This window comes from Dendropsophus ebraccatus, chromosome 2 (genome assembly GCF_027789765.1).
Source record: "Dendropsophus ebraccatus isolate aDenEbr1 chromosome 2, aDenEbr1.pat, whole genome shotgun sequence".
Taxonomy (NCBI): Eukaryota; Metazoa; Chordata; class Amphibia; order Anura; family Hylidae; genus Dendropsophus; species Dendropsophus ebraccatus.
In genome coordinates, this window is record NC_091455.1 from 147,535,513 (window position 1) to 147,556,565 (window position 21,053).

The window sequence follows — 21,053 nt, forward strand, 5'->3', positions numbered from 1 at the left end:
AAGAGCCATTGGTTTAGGCCCTCCCCAGCCTAAATCTTACCAGCCTGCTGCCGCCCCAGTCCAGGAGCGCCAATTTTGACACTCCGGGACCACTGGCACCCGGCTCTTCCCAGTACCCCTGGTGGCATTGGGTACTGGGGTAATAATGGGGGGGTTAGTGTTAGCCATTTTATACCAGCTAACACTGAGCCCTGACTTAGTAATGGATTCCGTCTATTAGACGGCTTCCACTACTAAGTCTATAAAGTAAAGAAATAAAGACAAAACACAAGTAAAAAATTTTTTTTAATTCAAATAAAAACACCCCCACACCCCTCATTGACCATTTTATAAAAAAAAAACACCAAACAACCGCTGGTCATCGTCGTAGTCCGACGTAATCCACAGGATACCGATATCTGAAAAACAAAAAGGGAGAAACACACAAAAAACACACAAACAGGAGCACAACACCCATCATTGTGAGCGGTGTTGTGCTCCTTACAGTATGCAGCATCTTTACAGATTGCTGCTTACAGTCTGGCCCCCAAGGGGTTAAGGGAGGATGTATTGCATCCCCCTTAACCCCTTGGGGGCCAGACTGATGTCAGACTGCACCCATCCCAACAAGAAAGGGGTTAAGTGACCCCCCTTCCTTACTGGGATGGGTGCAGTGCTGGGGAGGGGGTGGGGAGAGTGTTGATTAGTACAGAATGCTCTATTTACTGGGAATATGAATTAACGGCTTAATGGAGCTTCCTGTACTAATTAATATTTAATTAATAAAACACATTTTTGTTGTAATAAAATCAGTTTCATTGTTCAATAATTGAATTCTAACGAATCCATCATTGTGCAATTAAATATACTGTCAAAAAATAAATATATAAATATACATTTATATATATATATATATATATATATATATATATATATTTATTTTAACAGTATATTTAATTGCACAATGATGGATTCGTTAGAATTAAATTATTTAACAACGAAAGGGACTTTATTACAAATAATATGTGTTTTATTAATTTAATATATTAACTATTAGAGGCATCGGCATTCAGCATTATTGCCGGCTATTTTTTAAGTACTCCGTACGGACCGCCTGTCAATCCACGGCCGTGAATTTGCACAGTTCCAGCCGCAAACAATGATCTTGTTCATTTTTTACGGGTCCGTTTACGATCGGGCCGTAGGCTCATACATAGTGTGCACTGTGCAGCCGTATATCGTATACTTTCCAGCGTATGCATGAACCGGAAAAACGGCCGATTATTTACAGCCTGCAATACAGCCGCACAGATACATAGTGTGAAAATACCCTGCAGTTGTTTTCACACAGTATTTTTGCTCAGTATTTTGGTCAGGAGTGGATTAAAAACACAGAAAGGCTATGGTCACATACTGTTGAAATTCAGTGGATGGTCACCATTTAATGGGAAATTATTGCTGTTATTTTAAAACAGCAGCCGTTGCTTTGAAATAACGGACATTATTTGCCATTAAATGGCGGCCATCCACTCAATTTCAACAATGTGTGAACAGAGCCTTGCTGTGTTTTCAATTCACTTCTATTTTTGGTTGCAAAATACTGTGTGGGAACATAGCCTAACAATTTTACTGTACTTCATTTGACCATATTTATCAAAAGTAGTCACTAGGTGGCAGTAGAAGACCTCAGGTAAGAAAAGTACTAGCTACACATTACATCTATGGGAAGAAGTGACCGTGAGGACCACAGTTCTTTCATGACGTTTACTGAATGACTTATTTTATCTTGCATTAAATAATAGTTATAATATTCAGGTTTTCTATCATTTCAGCTGCACAAATGATTATCAGTTGTTGTCCTGTGCTTTTCTTAAAAGGATGTTTATTACAGAAAACCAATCTGCCTCTTTTTAAGCACTAACCAGGCGACAGATCAAAGCAGAAACTGATCAGTTATGTGTCAGTTTAATTGATGGCTTTGTTTTATCTAAGGCAACAACCCTTCCAGACCAACCCATTGTGTATCAATATGGGACCCTAAAGTAGTGAAGTAGAAGTTATTCCTGCTTTTTGGCAGGAACGTAAACCAGGACCTTAACCAAAAAATATTATTCTTTACCCACTGTATGGCTATGTTCCCACAACGTCAAAAATATTAAAAAGGCGGCTGATTTTCATATTTAAAATAACGTCCGTTTTTGCCGAGATTTAACTAACTGCAATACAGTGCACTGAAGTCAATGGGAAGACGGACGTCCAGCGTATTGAATAACGGACGTTTTTGCCACGGGCGTCAAAATAATGAACATGCAAACAGCGGACGTTTTTTATTTGTAGTTCACACACAGTTTTCCTTTTGTCACCGTTCTGCCTCCGTTTTTACTATTAAATTCAATGGACTTTTTAATTAAGCCGCACCCAAAGTCCAATTAGTAATTCCAAACTAGAATAATGTACAAACACCCGTCAGTGCACTATGGGGAGGTCAGGCTGCTAAATAGCGGCCGTTATTTTAGACTCAAAATGGCGGAAGTCATTTTAAATAGAGATTAAAAAACATTGTGTGAACATAGCCTAAGGTTGTTTTTAAATGAGTGGATTTTGCATTTTTTTTGTGGACCATACTAGGGAATAATTTATAGGGATATTTACAAGGGTCTATACAATATGCATATTTTAGTAACACAGCATGTGTGACTTTTTATCTGTTTTGCAGAAGGAAAATTTAAAGCCTATGGAGAAGGATTCAAATATTGATGCATCCATATTTGATATGTTATTGATATTACATCCAGATATTATTAGTTTTTTATTAATTTTGCTGCCATTATTCTGTTAAAACCTTCTTAACAGTCGTATGATAGGGCTGCTCACTTCTTGCTAACCTACAGAATGTGTTGACAGCCAGACTGCCCTTATAGGGGAAGTGAAGTCTACATAGACTACACAGCAAGAGCACTGCAATATCACTGAACTACAAACTACACAGCCAGGAGCATCAAGAACTATCCAGCTCAACTGCTGTTATAGAGAGCTCTATAACATACAGACAAATTGCTGTCATGGGGAGTGGTTCAGATTACGCAGCCAAATTGATGTTAAAAGAGTTTTGCATTTATTTTTATTCCTAAAAGTGGCCACGCTGGGAGAACAAAAAAGGGTGTACTGACCTGCCATGTTCCCCTCCCTCTGCCTTTCTGATAGTTCCCAATTTTTGCTGCTTACCACCTTCTGCTTTCCTCTTAAGATAAAGTGCCCAATCACTGGCTGCGGTGGTATCCTACCTTGGCAGTAGTTGGCACTGCTTATGTTAAGTAAAGAGCAAGAAAAGGGTTAGTAGCAGGGACTGGGCAACATCAGAATAGCAGAGGTGGGGAACATGGCAGGTGAGTACAACTTTTCTTAACCCAGCTTTTAAGAATAAAAATAAATTGGTAGCTATCCACTTTGGATGGGGATATACCCTATGGAATTTGTAACAGATATAAACACTTGTGATGACTGGGTCTCAGGGATGTCTCTTTTATACTGACATATGATCACTTTAGGCAGACACATCACCAGGAATGACTATAAATGTTAATGCATGCGATTGCCACTATTGTCACTGCTTTGAGGTTTTTATATACTATATTTATTATAAGATGTCTTGTGTGCAAGTACTGTATCAGGTTACCTAAGTGGATGGACCTATATAAAACTAATGCTTGGTCATCCATAGCAATCATCCAGATTCTACCTTTTAACCACATAAGCAGATGTTATGTACAGCATGAAGCCCAATGTGTTATAGAATAAGTATAACTTAAAATGTTTTAGAATAAAAAGCAATTCCTAAACATTTTGAAAACATTTAATCTCTGTTTTAGGGTCCAAGTCTCAGAACAGTTTATGGAATAGCATTATTAGTGGACTGAATCTCAAGGAGAAACAGAAGCCGACAATCGCCACCGATCCTCGCAGTCCTGAAGAGATTTTAGCAGATGAGCTGCCTCAGGTTGAAAGCCCAGATGCAATTCCTAAGGCATCGATCAGGTTTGCCGGATACAGCACTCTTTTATATTTTTACTTGTTGTGTCTTTCTGCTGAGAATGATTGAAACATGCCGATAGCTCCCTATTGCACACAGGGCGCTGAGGATTAAGCATGTCAGTATCTTCATCCTTGGCGCTATTCCCATTCAGTTTTAGGCTATGTTCACACAGTGTATTTTTTAAGACAATAATGGCCGTTGTTGGCGATTTAAAACAAGAGCGGTTTTTGCCTTAAAATAATGCACTGTAGTGAACTCTATGGGAACAATGGCCGTTCACACGCTGTATTGAACAACGCCTGCACAAATAATTACCTTGTCAGTTATTTGTGGCTGCTTATACAGGAACAGCGGCTGCTGTTTCAGCTCGGTTCACACAATGTATGGCTGGTCTGACGGCCATACATTGCATGGACTTCAATAGTTTATTGGATTGCAGATGTGCCTGCAATCCAAATAAAATAAAATGATGTTCCTGCGGCTGATAAGGCAATATTGGCCGCAAGAACATGTCAAACTGTGGCTGTTGTTTGACACAGCAAACAAGGGCCGTGTCAAACAATGGTTATTGCTAATACATAGTATGAACATAGTCTTAATGTAGTTTTCTGCCCTGTACCGTGCCGTCTGGAACGCTGGTTAGATTTGTCTAACCTGCTGATAAATCCCCTTTTAATAGGAAGAGAAGTTTGTGACACAGTGAGAACATTTGTCACGGTAGACATTTTGCTTTTCATGGATTTTGTGGTTGATGTTGCTTGTAACAGTGTTTCACAGACTAATGACCTGATGTTAATCAATCTTTAAAATTGGAAAAAAAGGTTAATGATGCTAAGGTTTAAAAAAGAACAAAACATTGAGAATCGCAATTTCTCCTTGATAGGATTGTTCATGTTTTAATGTTTGTACTAAATGGTTCTCTGTTATATTATACCAGTCATATGTAGCGAGAATTAATTCAATACAGTTGTGTTAAAAATTTTCTTACCCCAGCAGAATTTTTGCTTTCTTGTCCTATTTTCAGAGAGTATGAATGATAACACAAAAACTTTTTTTCCCCACTCTTTCTTGTCCTTTTTTTTTTTTTTTAAATGAATGATAACACAAAAACTTTCCCCCCACACTTTAGTGGTTGGGTGAAGCCATTTATTGCCAAACTACTGTTTTTTCTCTTTTGAAATCATAATGACAACCAAAAACATCCAAATACCATGTATTGCCCCCTTCAATGACAACTTGAAGTATTTAGTGATAGTTATGGAGGAGGTTCTTTATTTTTTCAGATGGTAAAGCTGCCCATTCTTTTTGGCAAAAAGCCTCCAGTTCCTGTAAATTCCTGATATTGAGGTCAGGAGACTGAGATGGCCACTTAGATGGCCATCCAGAACCTTCACTTTGTTCTAATATGGAATTGATAATGCCACTCAGCAGTTTAAAAACTATGATTAACAACTGGAAAATCGGGGGCTCTGTAAAAAAACCAAACCACAGTCAAGTAGACCGAAGTGGCTCTTAAAGTTACCGATTTTGCTCTTAAAGGGACATATTTCGCTCTTAAAGGGACCGAGGTTGCTCTTAAAGGGACCCATTTTTCTCTTAAAGGGACATATTTCGCTCTTAAAGGGACCTAGGCCGCTCTTGAAGGGACCAAGGTCGCTCTTAAAGGGACCCATTTTGCTCTTAAAGGGACATATTTAGCTCTTAAAGGGACATATTTTGCTCTTAAAGGGACCAAGGTCGCTCTTAAAGGAGCCGATTTTTGCTCTTAAAGGGACATATTTCTCTCTTAAAGGGACCCAGGTTGCTCTTAAAGGGACCCAGTTCGCTCTTAAAGGGACATATTTCGCTCTTAAAGGGACCCATTTTGCCCTTAAAGGGACATATTTCGCTCTTAAAGGGACCAAGGTCGCTCTTAAAGGGACATATTTCGCTCTTAAATGGACCCAGGTCGGTCTTAAAGGGACCCATTTTGCTCTTAAAGGGACATATTTCGCTCTTAAAGGGACCAAGGTCGCTCTTAAAGGGACATATTTCGCTCTTAAAGGGACCCATTTTGCTCTTAAAGGGACACATTTCGCTCTTAAAGGGACATATTTCGCTATTAAAGGGACCAAGGTCCCTCTTAAAGGGACCGATTTTGCTCTTAAAGGGACCCAGGTCGCTCTTAAAGGGACCCAGGTCGCTCTTAAAGGGACATATTTTGCTCTTAAAGGGACCAAGGTCGCTCTTAAAGGGACCGATTTTGCTCTTAAAGGGACATATTTCGCACTTAAAGGGACCCAGGTCGCTCTTAAAGGGACCCATTTTGCTCTTAAAGGGACACAGGTTGCTCTTAAAGGGACATATTTCGCTCTTAAAGGGACCCATTTTGCTCTTAAAGGGACATATTTTGCTCTTAAAGGGACCCAGGTCGCTCTTAAAGGGACCGATTTTGCTCTTAAAGGGACATATTTCGCTCTTAAAGGGACCCATTTTGCTCTTAAAGGGACCCATTTTGCCCTTAAAGGGACATATTTCTCTCTTAAAGGGACCCAGGTCGCTCTTAAAGGGACCGATTTTGCTCTTAAAGGGACATATTTCGCTCTTAAAGGGACCAAGGTCGCTCTTAAAGGGACATATTTAGCTCTTATAGGGACCCAGGTCGCTCTTAAAGGGACCAAGGTTGCTCCTAAAGGGACATTTTTCACTCTTCGAACTCTTCAGTTCGAGCGAAATGGGTCTCTTTAAGAGTGAAATATTTCCTTTAAAGGGACCCAGATCACTCTTAAAGGGACCCATTTCGCTCTTAAAGGGACCCAGGTCGCTCTTAAAGGGACATATTTCGCTCTTAAAGGGACCCATTTCCCCCCTCAAGGGACCCAGGTCGCTCTTAAAGGGACCAAGGTTGCTCTTAAAGGGACCAATTTATCTCTTAAAGGGACACATTTTGCTCTTAAAGGGACATATTTCGCTATTAAAGGGACCCAGGTCGGTCTTAAAGGAACCCATTTAGCTCTTAAAGGGACATATTTTGCTCTTAAAGGGACAAAGGTCGCTCTTAAAGGGACATATTTCGCTCTTATAGGGACCCAGGTCGCTCTTAAAGGGACCCAGGTCGCTCTTAAAGGGACATATTTCACTCTTAAAGGGACCCAGTTCGAGCGAAACGGGTCTCTTTAAGAGCGAAATATTTCCTTTAAAGGGACCCAGATCACTCTTAAAGGGACCCATTTCGCTCTTAAAGCGACCCAGGTCGCTCTTAAAGGGACATATTTCGCTCTTAAAGGGACCCATTTACCCCCTCAAGGGACCCAGGTCGCTCTTAAAGGGACCCGGGTCGCTCTTACAGGTACTTAGTTCGCTCTTAAAGGGACCCATTTAGAGCGGCTTGGGTCCCTTTAAGAGTGACTTGGGTACCGTTCCTTTAAGAGCGGCTTGGGTACCGTCCCTTTAAGAGCAGCTTGGATCCCGTACCTGCTACATGGCTGCCTCAGCTCTGCTATTTTACTGACTGACCTCTGCTACTTATAATGGTAAAGACCATTGCTCGGTTACCATGACAATCTTACTCATGTCAGGGAGACAAAATGGTTAAGGACCTTCCATAAATTACATCTTCTATTGGCCAATAGTGGATATGTGACTGTGGATGGTGTGATACAATGCATGACGAGACCTTAGAGTTCCTATTGGCTGCTATATTTCAGCTATTTGCATATGTGCTGTGATTGGCTGTCAGCAGTTAGAGTGGGGCCATTATTTGCAATGGGCCATTATTTTCTATGGGAAATTTGGGGTCTTTAAACGTATATTTCTTAGAAACGACAAATCCAATCGAAACAAAAAATAGATAGCACACCACACACCGCCGAGGGCTTAGAAACGCAGTTTGAACGGAGTCTGTGCGCAAAGCGGTTCGGGCTGTATTACGCGCAGAAAAATGGCTGGAAGAAGAAACGGAAGAAGAAGAAGAATACGGATTACAATATAGTGCTTTTCAAGCACTATAATTAAGGTTCTGGAGTGGCCATCTCAGTCTTTGACCTCAATATCATTGAGCCATTCTGGGGAGATCTCAAGTGCACAGTTCATGCAAGACAGCCCAGGACTTTACAGGAACTGGAGGCTTTTTGCCAAGAAGAATGGGCAGCTTTACCTGCCTGAGAAAATAAAGAGCCTCATCCACAACTACCACAAAAGACTTGAAGCTATCATTGCTGTTAGAGGGGACAATACACGGTATTAAGAACTGGGATATGTAAACTTTTGATCAGGGTCATTTGGATGGTTTTGGTTTTCATTATGATTTGAAAAGTGAAAACACAGTAGTTTGACAATAAATGGCTTTACCCAAACAAGAAAGCATATATTCTTCCGGGTATGTAAACTTTGGAGCCCAACTGTATTTATGCGCATTAAATATTGCCCACGTTTATTAAGGGTGTAAAATAGAAATTTGGCTATCATTGGTTGCTATTGGCAGTTTACACCACTTTCTAGTTTACATCTTTGATAGTTCTGGGCAATAATCCCCAGCAGGGCTCTAAAGCCACATGTTCTTCCAACCGGTAAATGATAACATATTAGGGAATTGCTAATCAGTCAGATGGCCATTGTATCTCTTCAAGTGGCTCCAAGGCGGGGAACTTGTCTTGCAATATACAGTGACTTCTTTAGTTTGATGACCATGAAGGTATTTTTCATTTCAAGTGTTCCTTGAAAATCCATGAGTAAAAAAATATGTTCTATTGTCATATGTGATTTTATGAAAGTATTTTCCTCTGGATGAATTGTTTCTAAAACTGTAATACAGAGAAGTCGTAAAGGGCCAGTGCATTAGGTACTGCCAAGTGTATGGACTTGCATAAAACATCAAATGGCTGATTTATTGGATAAAATAAGTAAAAATGTTCATAAAATAAGCAATTATGTGTTTCTGGACTTCCATCTCCCTTCATCAGATTGCATGCATGCCAAACAGCTTGTTTCTATGAGATGGAAAAAGACGCCAGTCCCCTCTAGGGGGAGGGCTTAGCAACAGTGGGTGATTTTCTGTCGGAGCGGTCAAGCCAGTATCTAGTTTACCAAGTAACTGGGTGCCTGTTGTACATTATACAAAGTCACTGGGAACCGTGAAGACAAAATTCATATTATTGACCCACTGGGCACAATAAACTCAGAGTGTGTTATACCAGTTTACTTGGATCATTGAATTGAGCATCTGCCTTCCAAACTAAGTGGGTGCACTCAACTCATAGTGTGTTATCCCAATTAGCTTTCATTAGTGAACACAGCGTCTGCCTTTCAAATTTAGTGGGTGCATTCATAGTGTATTATACCAATTCACTGGGATTATTGAACACAGCATCCGCCTTTATAAGTTTGTGGGCGCTGGGAAAAAAATTACTGGCACTATTTGCAATCTAAGACATTTATTTGTTCCTTTCAAAAATCCAAATACAAGCAATATGGCACAAAATTCTGCTTGTTAGCGCCATCAGCAAGAGAGCTCCTGGTGAGCCTAGGACACCTCCCAGAGTCTCTGATTTGATGCCTCTGGTCCACCAATGTCCACTGCTGTCTTGAGAGAAAGTATACTTTTATGCTGCTCTAATTTACTAATATCCACTGCTGTCCTGGGAGAAAATTGATATTACGCCACTAGTCCACCAATGTCCACTGGATTTGTATTCAATTTGTGAATTTTATCAAATCCAAACCCAATATTCGCTAACCTTGCAAAACGAATTTTCACCTGCTTTACTCATTTCTACCTATATCATATAGTCATATACCTACAATATAACTTAATACATTTAACAGAACTATCTGAAAGAAATCTATACAGGGGCACATTGGCCCACATATACAAAAACTTTCTATATGCGTACTACAAGGCCCGCTAATTCCAATAAGCCAGCGCCGCACGCTCCATTGTGTGCAGCAGGGAATTCAGATGCAGGAGCGCACTTATGTGCCCGCATTCGAATTTTGCAGCAGTCAAGATCATCTGGCCAGTACTGGGATGATCTTCTCTGACACCGGCCGTTCCATGACCTGGGTGGCTCACAGAACGGCCGGTGTCTTACGCCATGTGAACATGGCCTTAGAGTAGACAGTCTTCAAATGTCTTATCATTGTGGAGCAGGCTATTGGATAAATGTGTCACACTAAGTTTAGACCAACTTTTAGTTTGCTTAAAGTACCTAGTATTGGTGTATTTTTTAGCACACAGTGTCTCAGCTTAGGTCAGGCCCCTTTTAAACCAAGGACATGCGCCTTTTCACACCCAGCATAAAGTGTTTCTGAAATGTCTAAATCACATAATAAGCATGCACCGGATTTAGGACAGAATTCTGGCATAGACTTATTATTACATCTGGGCCCTGAAGTTTAGTGCTGTTGCTCATATACTGTAAATGGACCACTGTGATGACATAGAAATACTGCATGATCCAGGATATAGATACAAATGCAAAGTGATGAATCAGAAAAGGTGAAAACAAACAATAAAATTGCATTTTCTAATCTGGCAGTGAAAATTTTCCATTACTTTTTACTGGTAATATTCCTGGACATTCACTCCAAATTATTGTACAGGTAATGCTGGTTTCACACATGGCAGGTTATGTACAAAAGCCAGAAGCGGTTTTAAGTGGGATGGAAATATAAAGGGAAATCTTGTATTTCTCTTTTCTCTTGAATCCCCTTCTGGTTTTGGCAAAAAACTGCACTGGCAGTTTTCCAAGAAGCTGTCATTTGTGAAACCAGCATAAAGGCATTTAACACGTGCTGTCCGAACATACTTAATTGATGCTCATGGTATGTAGTTGTCTGCCCAGGTAAAAGGACCCTTCCATAATATTCTGTTCTAATTGACTTTAATAATGGCTATTTGGTTTGTTCCAGAATGCATGTCACTTGATTAGCTTCAACTTTGCTAGACGAATACCATTAAGGCTATGTTCACACTATGTATCTGTGCGGCTGTATTGCGGGCTGTAAATCATCGGCGGTATTTTTCCGGTTCATGCGTACGCTGGAAAGTATACGATATATGGCTGCACAGTGCACACTATGTATGAATCTACGGCCCGATCGTAAACGGACCCGTAAAAAATGAACAAGACCATTGTTTGCGGCTGGAACTGTGCAAATTCACGGCCGTGGATTGACGGAGTACTTAAAAAAATAGCCGGCAATAATACCGAATGCCGATGCCTCTAATAGTTAATATATTAAATTAATAAAACACATTTTCTTTGTAATAAAGTCCCTTTCGTTGTTCAATAATTTAATTTAAACGAATCCTTCATTGTGCAATTAAATATACTGTCAAAAAATAAATATATATATAAATATACATTTATTTATATATATATATATATTTATTTTAACAGTATATTTAATTGCAAAATGATGGATTCGTTTAAATTTAATTATTGAACAACGAAAGGGACTTTATTACAACGAAAATGTGTTTTATTAATTAAATATATTAACCATGAGAGGCATCGGCATCGGCATACTGCAGAGGATCGCAAACCCCGGTAATAGCAATTCATGTAAACTGTTTCCCTGCTTTCCCAGATGCATCCAGAGGTGTTTGCATCACTTTCTAAAGATTTTATTTGTTATTTTTAGTTGAACCAGATTCCCAAGTAAATGACCGTATGTTTTGAGCCGCATGTCTATTTTTTCCCACGGCCGTAGTTTCATCCGCACATTTACAGCCGCATAAAAAATACAGCCGCACACATACATAGTGTAAACATACCCTAAAGGTGTGCTCTGGGCAAGTTTACTTTTTACACATCTTTGGTGATTGGCGTCTGCACCACCTGCATACATGACATGAACATGTACTGAATGCTTCAGTGAGGAAATAGAGATTTTCTGCACAATGGTGAGTGCTTTCCATTTTTCTTCTGAAAGCACATTGGTACTTTGTACAGAGCTCAGCCACCGGAAGTCTGATGTCTCTCTGTGGAGAGTATGGCACAGTGCTGTGTCTGAACAGGAGGGTGGATCAGCCTGAAGCAATAGACGCCCTCTGCAGCTGATGTCATGGCACAGAATGGCGGTGATTAAACGCAGCTGTGTTATGATGTCAGACTTCCGGTGGCGGAGCGCCGTACAAAGTAAGCTTGCCCAGAGTACCTCTTTAAGAATAAGTGTGTGCTAGTAAAACTCTCCTGCCAAGTAGCAGAAGATCATGAGTTGAAAAAGGACAAAGTCAGTTACCAGTGTCATGAAATGTTATAACGTTGGGGTTGTGGTGACCATTGATACAATATTGCATTGTTTGTGCATGGCTTATGTTCTTTTATACCAAATATGATTGCTCTCTTCTTTGCAAGGTCCCAAAGTCTTACGCAGTGCTTATAGGTTATTGGAATATAGCTCTAATTATTTGCCATCCACATAGTGGCCACCAGATGGTGCTAAAAGTGCGCTTTATGTATTCATTGCAATAGTGTGCTTGTCTAGCTTTGACATTAATTGTATCATACACGTCTAAATTATATGCCTTTACCGGTTCCTACCCCTCTGGTTTGGATATCTTTGTGGTCATTTATTTATTTATTTTTTTTGGGGGGGGGCATGAATTAATAAAGATTGAATTTCTGATTATTATTATTATTATGTGAATTGTGTAATGTTCTTTGTAAATTTGAGCTGTTTTGGCAGAATTTAGAGACATGTTTTACAGCAAGCCTTATGGACATCAGCATGCAAGCAACAATGGACAGGACCTGGACATGAATAGGAAAAATGTTTGGGTATGCTCTGTGACTTTTGCAGAGGTCACTTCACAGGGAGGGGCAGCTGGGATATGAGCCCCATCTATTGTGTTCTCTATCAAATTGTGTCACCTTTCATGGCTATGCTGGACAGGCTACTTTACAGCATACCTAGATTATTCGTGCAGTGGTTTCCTTTACTCAGCCATCGACCACACATCTCCTTTTACACAGGAACCGTGCGGCCGACTGCAGATTTTTTTATAAGGTCAAAAGTGAGCGATCAGCCAATAAGCATCTGCTTGTTCTTCAGCTGATCACTAGTCCTATTACACCAGATTGCCAGATTTGATTGATAATAATTGGCCAGTGCAATTGGGCATTTATTCTTAGGTTCCAGTCTTAAAACAAATCCAGGACACACATTGTTTACAGCTGAAAACATTGGCCCAGATTTACCAAAGGGTGTGAAATATAGACTGGTATAAACTGGCCACAGCAACCAATCACAGCTCAGCTTTCATTTTACCAGAGCTGGTTGTTTTGGGCAGATTACACAGGGTATATTTTACCCCCTTTGATAAATCTCCCTTATTGTGTATTTTTTTCACCATAGGTACCTTCATAAAAAAGTCTTAAGGAAACCTGACAGATTCTCATAATCTTATTCTGTTTCCATCATCTTTTACGTAATACCTAATTTGTATGAAATCTACAGTACAGTACAGTACTTTGTGTAAAAATAATAGTTGCCGCACATTTATCATGAAGACTGCACTAAACTAGTCTGAAAATGATCATTCATATGTATACTTTTTGGTATATGGCATTTAAAGTGAAGCAATTTTAATATTAGGATATATTACTCTGTAAGGGTATGTTTACACTGAGTAAATCAGGTGAAATTTTGCGGCGGAACTCTCCGCCATGCAATCCTGCCTACCTCAGTGTGTTATAGCCCGTCTATAGGAGAGATTGTGACATGTCAGTTCTGCCTGATTTACTTAGTGTGAACGTACCCTAACATAATTTCATTAAAATTAATACTTTTTATGTATCCACTTCCACCATTGAATGTCAGCAGTAAGGGGACCCCTCTGCTGCCACCAACATTTGTGTTGTGCAATGTGGGGTTGTCTAAGCCCTGCACTTCCCAGTCCCTAACCCTGATCAAGAACAGTGCTTTTGATACGGAGCAGGCCCACCGTCTTAACACCCCCCACCCCACACACTAAAATCTTATTGCACAGTGAGTGCAGAGGCTGCCACGCTCCAGTGAAGGGCAACCTTCCTCCCGGGTACTGTACAACAGATGATAGCACAAAACATTAGTGCAAGTATTAGTTACAAGACAAGGAAAAAAATCCCTTCAGAATGAGCAGGTTAGAAAATGGCCACCCCAATGAGAATCATACAGTGCAGTCATTTAATGTGCATGTTATTCAGAAGTAACTGCACTTATAGCATTGAGGGTTTGTTGTTAGTTCCCATTCGCATCATGTTTTGCCAATACGGCAGAGGCATTGCTCAGTAACTAAAGCGACTCTCCAGGCTCTCACTTACTAGACTTATATCCCTCTGTATATGTGGGGCACCTATCTCATAATCATGTTTGTCTTACCAGTATTTTAGTTGACTTTATTTGATAATAATGCTACCTTTGTCTTACTGGAGATCAGCTCTCAATGTACTGCCAACTTGTTGATCATGTAATTGATCAATCTGAGGAGAAAGAGCAGCAGAGGGAGGAATAGAGCAGCATCCTGGACCAATGAGAAGACAGAAGGGGTGTGTCTCTGACTACCTCAGACTCCCTGCAGGCACTGTAGCTAAGCTGTAGTCAGTGATCACAACACCCACCACTGGAGCGCAGCTTAAAATCAGCCAAGGAGTAGGCACTGGGGAATATAGATTTTAATCATCCTCTATAGAAACTGACTTACACATTATTTTGAGTGCTTTATGTGCTTAAAAATGCTGTGGGAAATTTATTAAGCTGCCTTATAGTAAGATTGTTGCCCATAACAACCAATCACAGATCACCTTTATTTTACCAGGGAAATATGTAACTCTGATTGGTTGCTGTAGGTAACAAAGAGAATCTTGCTATAAGACAGAGCAATCAATCTTCACCATTATCCATTTAATACATGTATCAATGTATTCAGTGCATACAGTATACAGTCTAGAGGAAATAGCTTACAGGCCTAAGTATGGCTTTACGCTGGTCTGGATATCTAGACCATGATATTATTTTTATTGCATTACACTCCGGGCATCCAAATTCCATTATTTCCCAGAACAAGAGCTTATGCCAATCACTCTTTGAACTGTAACAAGATCAGAATCCTTTACTGCCAAATTAGGTTGTTGTGACTATGTTCCAAGACTGGTTTTGTTAGACCTTGGCACCAACTAAAGACTTGTTCTGTTAAATTTGTTTGTCGGATTAGGATAACGCTATGTAGTTTTGCCAGTCAAAAAGGCCAGCGGAAAGGTATTTTATTACAGACTATCACCTAAACATGTCATTGTCTTTTCTCACACATAACCTCACAACTAAAGCACAGTTACCTGACTGATTCTTGCAAAGCAATTCTTATAGGGTTTTATATTTCATGAACACTGGGTTAGGATATTAACATGAATATGTATGGCTTTTACATCTCTTAAAATGTTTGCCTAATTTTTCTTATTTTTAGCAGACAACTGAACATAAAACAAAAAATATATTAGAGCTTAGTAGTTTAGGGGTTGTAGTTACTTACGTCTTACGTCTGTGTTAGTGAAATCTAAAGACTGGAGATGAACAAACTTTCCAAAATTGACAAAGTAATTTGATTTGGCCCTAACTGAAAGTCCCCCAACTGAAATTCATCCAGAACCACCAAATTTTGGGTAAATTTCATACAAATTCAATTCTTGACTAATTGATTCACTTTCTATAGAAACCTGCCTCCTGCCGCAAAGGCCGAGCAGTGTGAGAAGTAGAGATGAGCGAATCAGCCGGATTTCTGGTTCGTATGAATCAGAAATCTCGGCGTCTGACTCCCGCTGCCTGCTCCCTCCGTGCAGCGGGTGGATACAGTGTAACGAACGCCTGGAAAACTGGGATACAGCCATTGGCATAGGCATTGGCATAGTTTTCCAGGCGTTCCTTACGATGTATCCACCCGCTGCACGGAGGGAGCAGGCAGCGGGAGTCAGACGCCGAGATTTCTGATTCATATGAACCAGAAATCTGGCTGATTCGCTCATCTCTAGTGAGAAGCAAGCCTTTCTTCCCAATAGTTCTAGTCATTGTTAGGGGTAAGAGCACAACTTTTTCTACAGGACTACAGTGTGAATTGTACCTATCATTATAAATTTTAGGACACTGGATTAAGGTCTTAGTGTCTCTGTCGTTATACCTTTTAAGATCAAAATCAACAGTAGATGTGATATAAAGCAAGTTTGCAATTTACATTAATTAATTTTTTTTTTAATGGAAAACAGGGCACTTCAGCACTACTTGTGTTCTGACTCCTTTTTTTCCCAAAGTCTAAACACAGGAAGTCCCATGTTTTTCAGGTTTTTTGCACTCACAGAGAAGGCAGTCACGTGATTGATGAATACATTTAGCGGTGACTATGTACTGGCCAGACTTCATGTGTTTTATTTTTTTTTAACCAGCACAAAATTATAAAGCTGCCTTCAGGAGACTGGACCTGAATACAAGTAAGTATAGCTTTCTTTTAAAGCATGAGAAGTATAAAAAAAACTTGCTTTATATCACATCTACTATTGATTTAGATTTTAAAAGTTATAACGACAGTGACACTTTAAGGACATTTTTGCTTTTTCCTGCTCGCCTTCTAAAAACCATCGGGCTTTGATTTCATCACCTACACGGCTGGTTGGAGCATCAATTATTTGCTACACAATCTCTAGTTTTTATTAGTATCAAATTTTAAAATATTTTTACAATATTTTTCTTTTTACAATTTTTCTGATAAATAATGTGACAAAAATATTGTTGTTATAGCTTAAAAAAATGGACAACTGCGCACACTTCAATATATAATATGTTCATTTATTTATTATTATGTGTTTTTTATATAAAGTGGTAGAGGGAGTAATTTTTCTTTTATTGCAGGAGGGGCTATGTCATATTTAAAAACTTAAAAATAAAAGTCTCCTTTTTTTTAAGCCCCCCCCTCCCATTGCATAGCATTAATCAGTGTTAACTGCAAGGTTCACATAGAGCCTGCCTGTGTTAGACCTCCGTCAGTCAGTTAAAATGATCGGGACCCTCGCAGTGTGATTCGAGATGATTGAACAGCACTGATTTTCAGGTTCGTTCGAACTATCGGCATTTTACTACCCCTGCCTTCCCGTTCCGTGGGGAAGGTGGAGACAGCCCAAGTACCGCCTGGAAAACAGGCACACAGCCTAGGTAATAGGCTGTGTGATCAGTGACACGAGCGCAGCCGGTCCTCAGCTGCTATTAAGCAAGCTCAGCTCCTGAGCTCGTTTCATAGTTCTGTACCTCGGGTGGCGTACATTTACACTCAAATGCGTGAAAAGCCAGGTGCCGAGGACATAAATGTACACTCTCTGTTGTTAGCGGTTTAACCAATCTGCTTCTTTTCACTTGTTGTTGTTACATAATGTGAGTAGATTATATAGCGTTTTCACGGTGAAAAGTTTCCCTTCAGATTATATTTTATTTCATCTGACAAAGGGGATAAAGTAATAAACCTTAGTAGCATCGAGTTGTTTTTAAAAATAACAAAGCTGGCTGGAGAAATTAACCATAGAATAAAATGAAAGCAGATGCTGCAAGCTTCCTAAATACATTCCAAAACTCAAGCCTTATAACTGACTGGGGAGAAATACACATTGTGGAATTGAAGCTTTTTATTAAACCCTGAAGGTGTCCGCTAGGCAAGTACGTCATTATCAACACAGCTCTGCATCACGCTTTACAGGATCATCCACACTCTGTATGATTGGCTTTATTTAACCCCATAACAACTGATGACGGATATGTCCGTCATGAGCAGGTGCATGTTCCTGCACCATGACAGATATATCCAAACTATAATGATATAATGACCACTGTGTGGGTACTGGCCAGTGTATACACACTAAAGTGGCAGGAGCTCAGCTGTCATAGACAGCCGCATTTACCGTCATTGGAGTACACTACAGTGATGGCAGGTTAACCCTGTAGATGCCATGGTCAGTAGTTGATGAGGTAGGGTACTTCTCCTGTAGCTTATCAGTGACTCTGATGGTTGCCATGGCAGCCGTAATTCAGATCATGGCCTCCAGCATGCCACCTATTAAAGCCTGTGAGGCCCAACCGCAGGCTGTAACTGTCAGGGAGTAACTGACGGGTATAGAACATGGCAGTACAGATGTACTGCAGTTTGCTTTACTGGCGATCAGGACATTGCAGCATCAAATTCAAAAACATAAAACTTTAGTACAGAAAATTATAAACATAAAAACTTACATATTAGATATTTCCCCTTTCCTATACCTATACTGTAGAACTTTAATATTATTTTTCCTGCACAGTGAAGACCATAAAAAAAAAGTCTTGCTGTTTTTGGTCACATTGCATCCAAAAGCAGAAACACAGATTGTCAACAGAAAAAGATCACCTGATCCATTTTGTCTACCCTTACATTATATTTTTTTTATTTTATCTTAGGATAGATATATGTTTATCCCAGGCACATTTTAAATTCAATTATTGTAGATTTATCTACTACATCTGCTGGACATTTGTTCTAAGCATTTACTACGCTTTAATAAAGTAATATTTTCTCGTTTTTCTTCTGATCTTTCCTCCAACTAGCCTCAGATTTTGGCCCCTTGTTCTTGTGTTACATTTCCTATTAACCCCTTCATGAGCAAAGGTCATTGATGCATGTATGTGCAGGTCACAATGAAGCAGTGGTCTTCTAACATAGTCATAAAACTTTTATTTTTCACCTATGGGGCTGGTTGGGGGCTTGTTATTTGCACCATGATTTATAGTTTTTATTGGTAACATATTGATGCAAATGAGAGTTTTCGATCGCTAGGGGACTTATATATCATTAGATTGCTTATACTGACCATTGCTATAGCCATAACATTGACCAGTATTATTATTTATCATCCCATAAAATCTGCCTGAGACCCATAAAATCTACCCGATCCAACAGGACAGAGGTAAGTATTAAAATTCCATTTGTCTGTGTAAGTGGTCGAGATGCCGCAGTCAGGCTGTGGGGTTCAAATCAGTCAGTGACAGGTACTTCTGTCTGGTTCCCTTAAATGTTGCAATCACTATAGATTGAAGCGGTTAAGGGATTAATGACAGGCAGCAGCGCGATCACGCCATTATGCCCAGCTAATGAGACAGTAATATGTGTGGAGCTGCTCGCACTGAAGTATACTCATGCACATTAAAACCCCTTCATAGTCAGGAACTTATAGATACATTTTTATTGCACAGGGTATCGGCAGTAGAAACGTATATACAGTATACAGACTGAAAACGTTAAGGGGTTAAAAACTTTTCCTTCCTGAACCTTATTTAGGCTTCTAACCTCTTTAAAGGTTTCAATCATGTTCCCCCTTTCCCTTCTTTTTTCTACATTATACAGATTTAGATCCTTAAGTGTCTCCTAATAAGTTTTATACAGTCCACAATTTTTGTTGCCATTGAACCCAGTCAATGTCATTAATATCTTTTTGTAGGTGAGGTCTCCAGAACTAGACACAGTATTCCAGATGTGGTCTCACTAGAGCTCTATACAGCAGGATCACAATCTCCCTCTTCCTACTGGCTATACCTCCAGCTATACAGCCCAGCATTTGATTACTTTTTCCCTACCAACTGACTGCACTGGTGAGGCTGTCAGAAATCACTACCCCTAAATCTTTCTCTTCTGAAGTTTTTGCTAATATAGAACTGCCGATATGTTACTCAGATAGAGCATTCCTTCTCCCCTAGTGCATTATTTTACATTTGGAAAAATTAAACTGCAGTTTATGACCACTAATCTAGCAAAGCTAAATTTTTCCCCTATTAGACACATCCAGGAGTATCAACCCTATTGCACACTTTTCTGTCATCAGCAAACCGTGTCTACCAAACTTTCTCCTAAGTTAAAAAAACAAACAAAAAGAAACAGACTCAGAACAGACCCTTGTGGCACACCACTTGTAACCAGTCTCTGCTCAGAAGATACACCATTACCAAAAACCCTCTCATATCTATCCTTCAGCCAACCACAAATCCACTGAACTATCCAGGGATAAGGTTCGATCCTTAATGACCTTTCCATCAGTTCTTAAGAGGGAACTCTATCAAAGGCTTTGCTGGAGTTCAGAGGGGCGATATCTCAGAGTCAAAGTCAATGAGATTAGCCGAAAATGATCCCCCTTAATGCCGTGTTCACACTACATATAACACCGGCCGTTTTGTGACCCAGCCGGGTCATAGAACGGTCGGTGTTACTGAAGATCATCCCCGCCGGTACTGCAGTACCGGCTGGATGATCTTTACTTCTGGTGAATTCGGATGCAGGTGCACCCGTGTGCGCCCACATCCGAATTCACCACTGCACACAGGTTCTCTGCGGCTGCTATTCAATGAATATTGGCCACAGAAAACTGACATGTTAGTTTTTCGAGTGGCTGGATGGAATCCCGGCCGGAGCGTATACATATAGTTCCATTCATTCCAATAGAACATGTGAGTTGTATAAATCACGGCTGTTGTTGAAAATTGCAACAACGGCCGTGATTTATATAAAACATACCTTGTGTGAAAATAGCCTAAGGCTGCATTCACACTTTCCATGCACACGTTCAAATTAATAGCCAATTGCTTTGTATTGGGCTATTCTCATGTTCAGTGTTTTCACAGATCAGTTTATAACCTATCCAGTGGATGGGTAGTAAGTTGTAGTTGTGGGATAGCCCCATTAAGTCTTGTTATTGTGCAAAAGTAGTAAAAAATAAAAAAATAAAAAGTAGCAAAAGTAAAGAAAACATTACATATTACTATAATTTTACCCACCAACATGAGGTGTTCCCCTCTGCTGTGTGCTCAAACATAAATTTTTGGTTATATGTGGGGTACTGCGGTACTTAGCAGAAATTGTGTAACACATTATGGGGTATAAAGTCCCCCATGGTCCCTTTGAGAAAGAGTAATTTAGAACTAAATGTACAAATTCCAACAAAAAAAATCATTTATGGCCTAATGTCAAAAACTTCCCTAAAAAAAAACAAAAAACTATTTTGCTTTAAAGGTTTCCACTGTAAAAATG

General features: G+C 39.8%; 1 protein-coding gene across 7 annotated transcripts in view; it reads left to right on the forward strand.

Moving 5' to 3' along the window:
• The window catches only part of PDE1C (phosphodiesterase 1C), a 553,045-nt gene that overhangs the window by 128,705 nt on the left and 403,287 nt on the right, over window positions 1–21,053 (forward strand). For all 7 annotated transcript variants that reach the window (XM_069958459.1, XM_069958460.1, XM_069958462.1 and 4 more), the window contains exon 3: window positions 3,849–4,014. In XM_069958459.1, coding sequence (XP_069814560.1) covers window positions 3,849–4,014 — 166 coding nt within the window. The remainder of the gene's footprint in view (window positions 1–3,848; window positions 4,015–21,053) is intronic.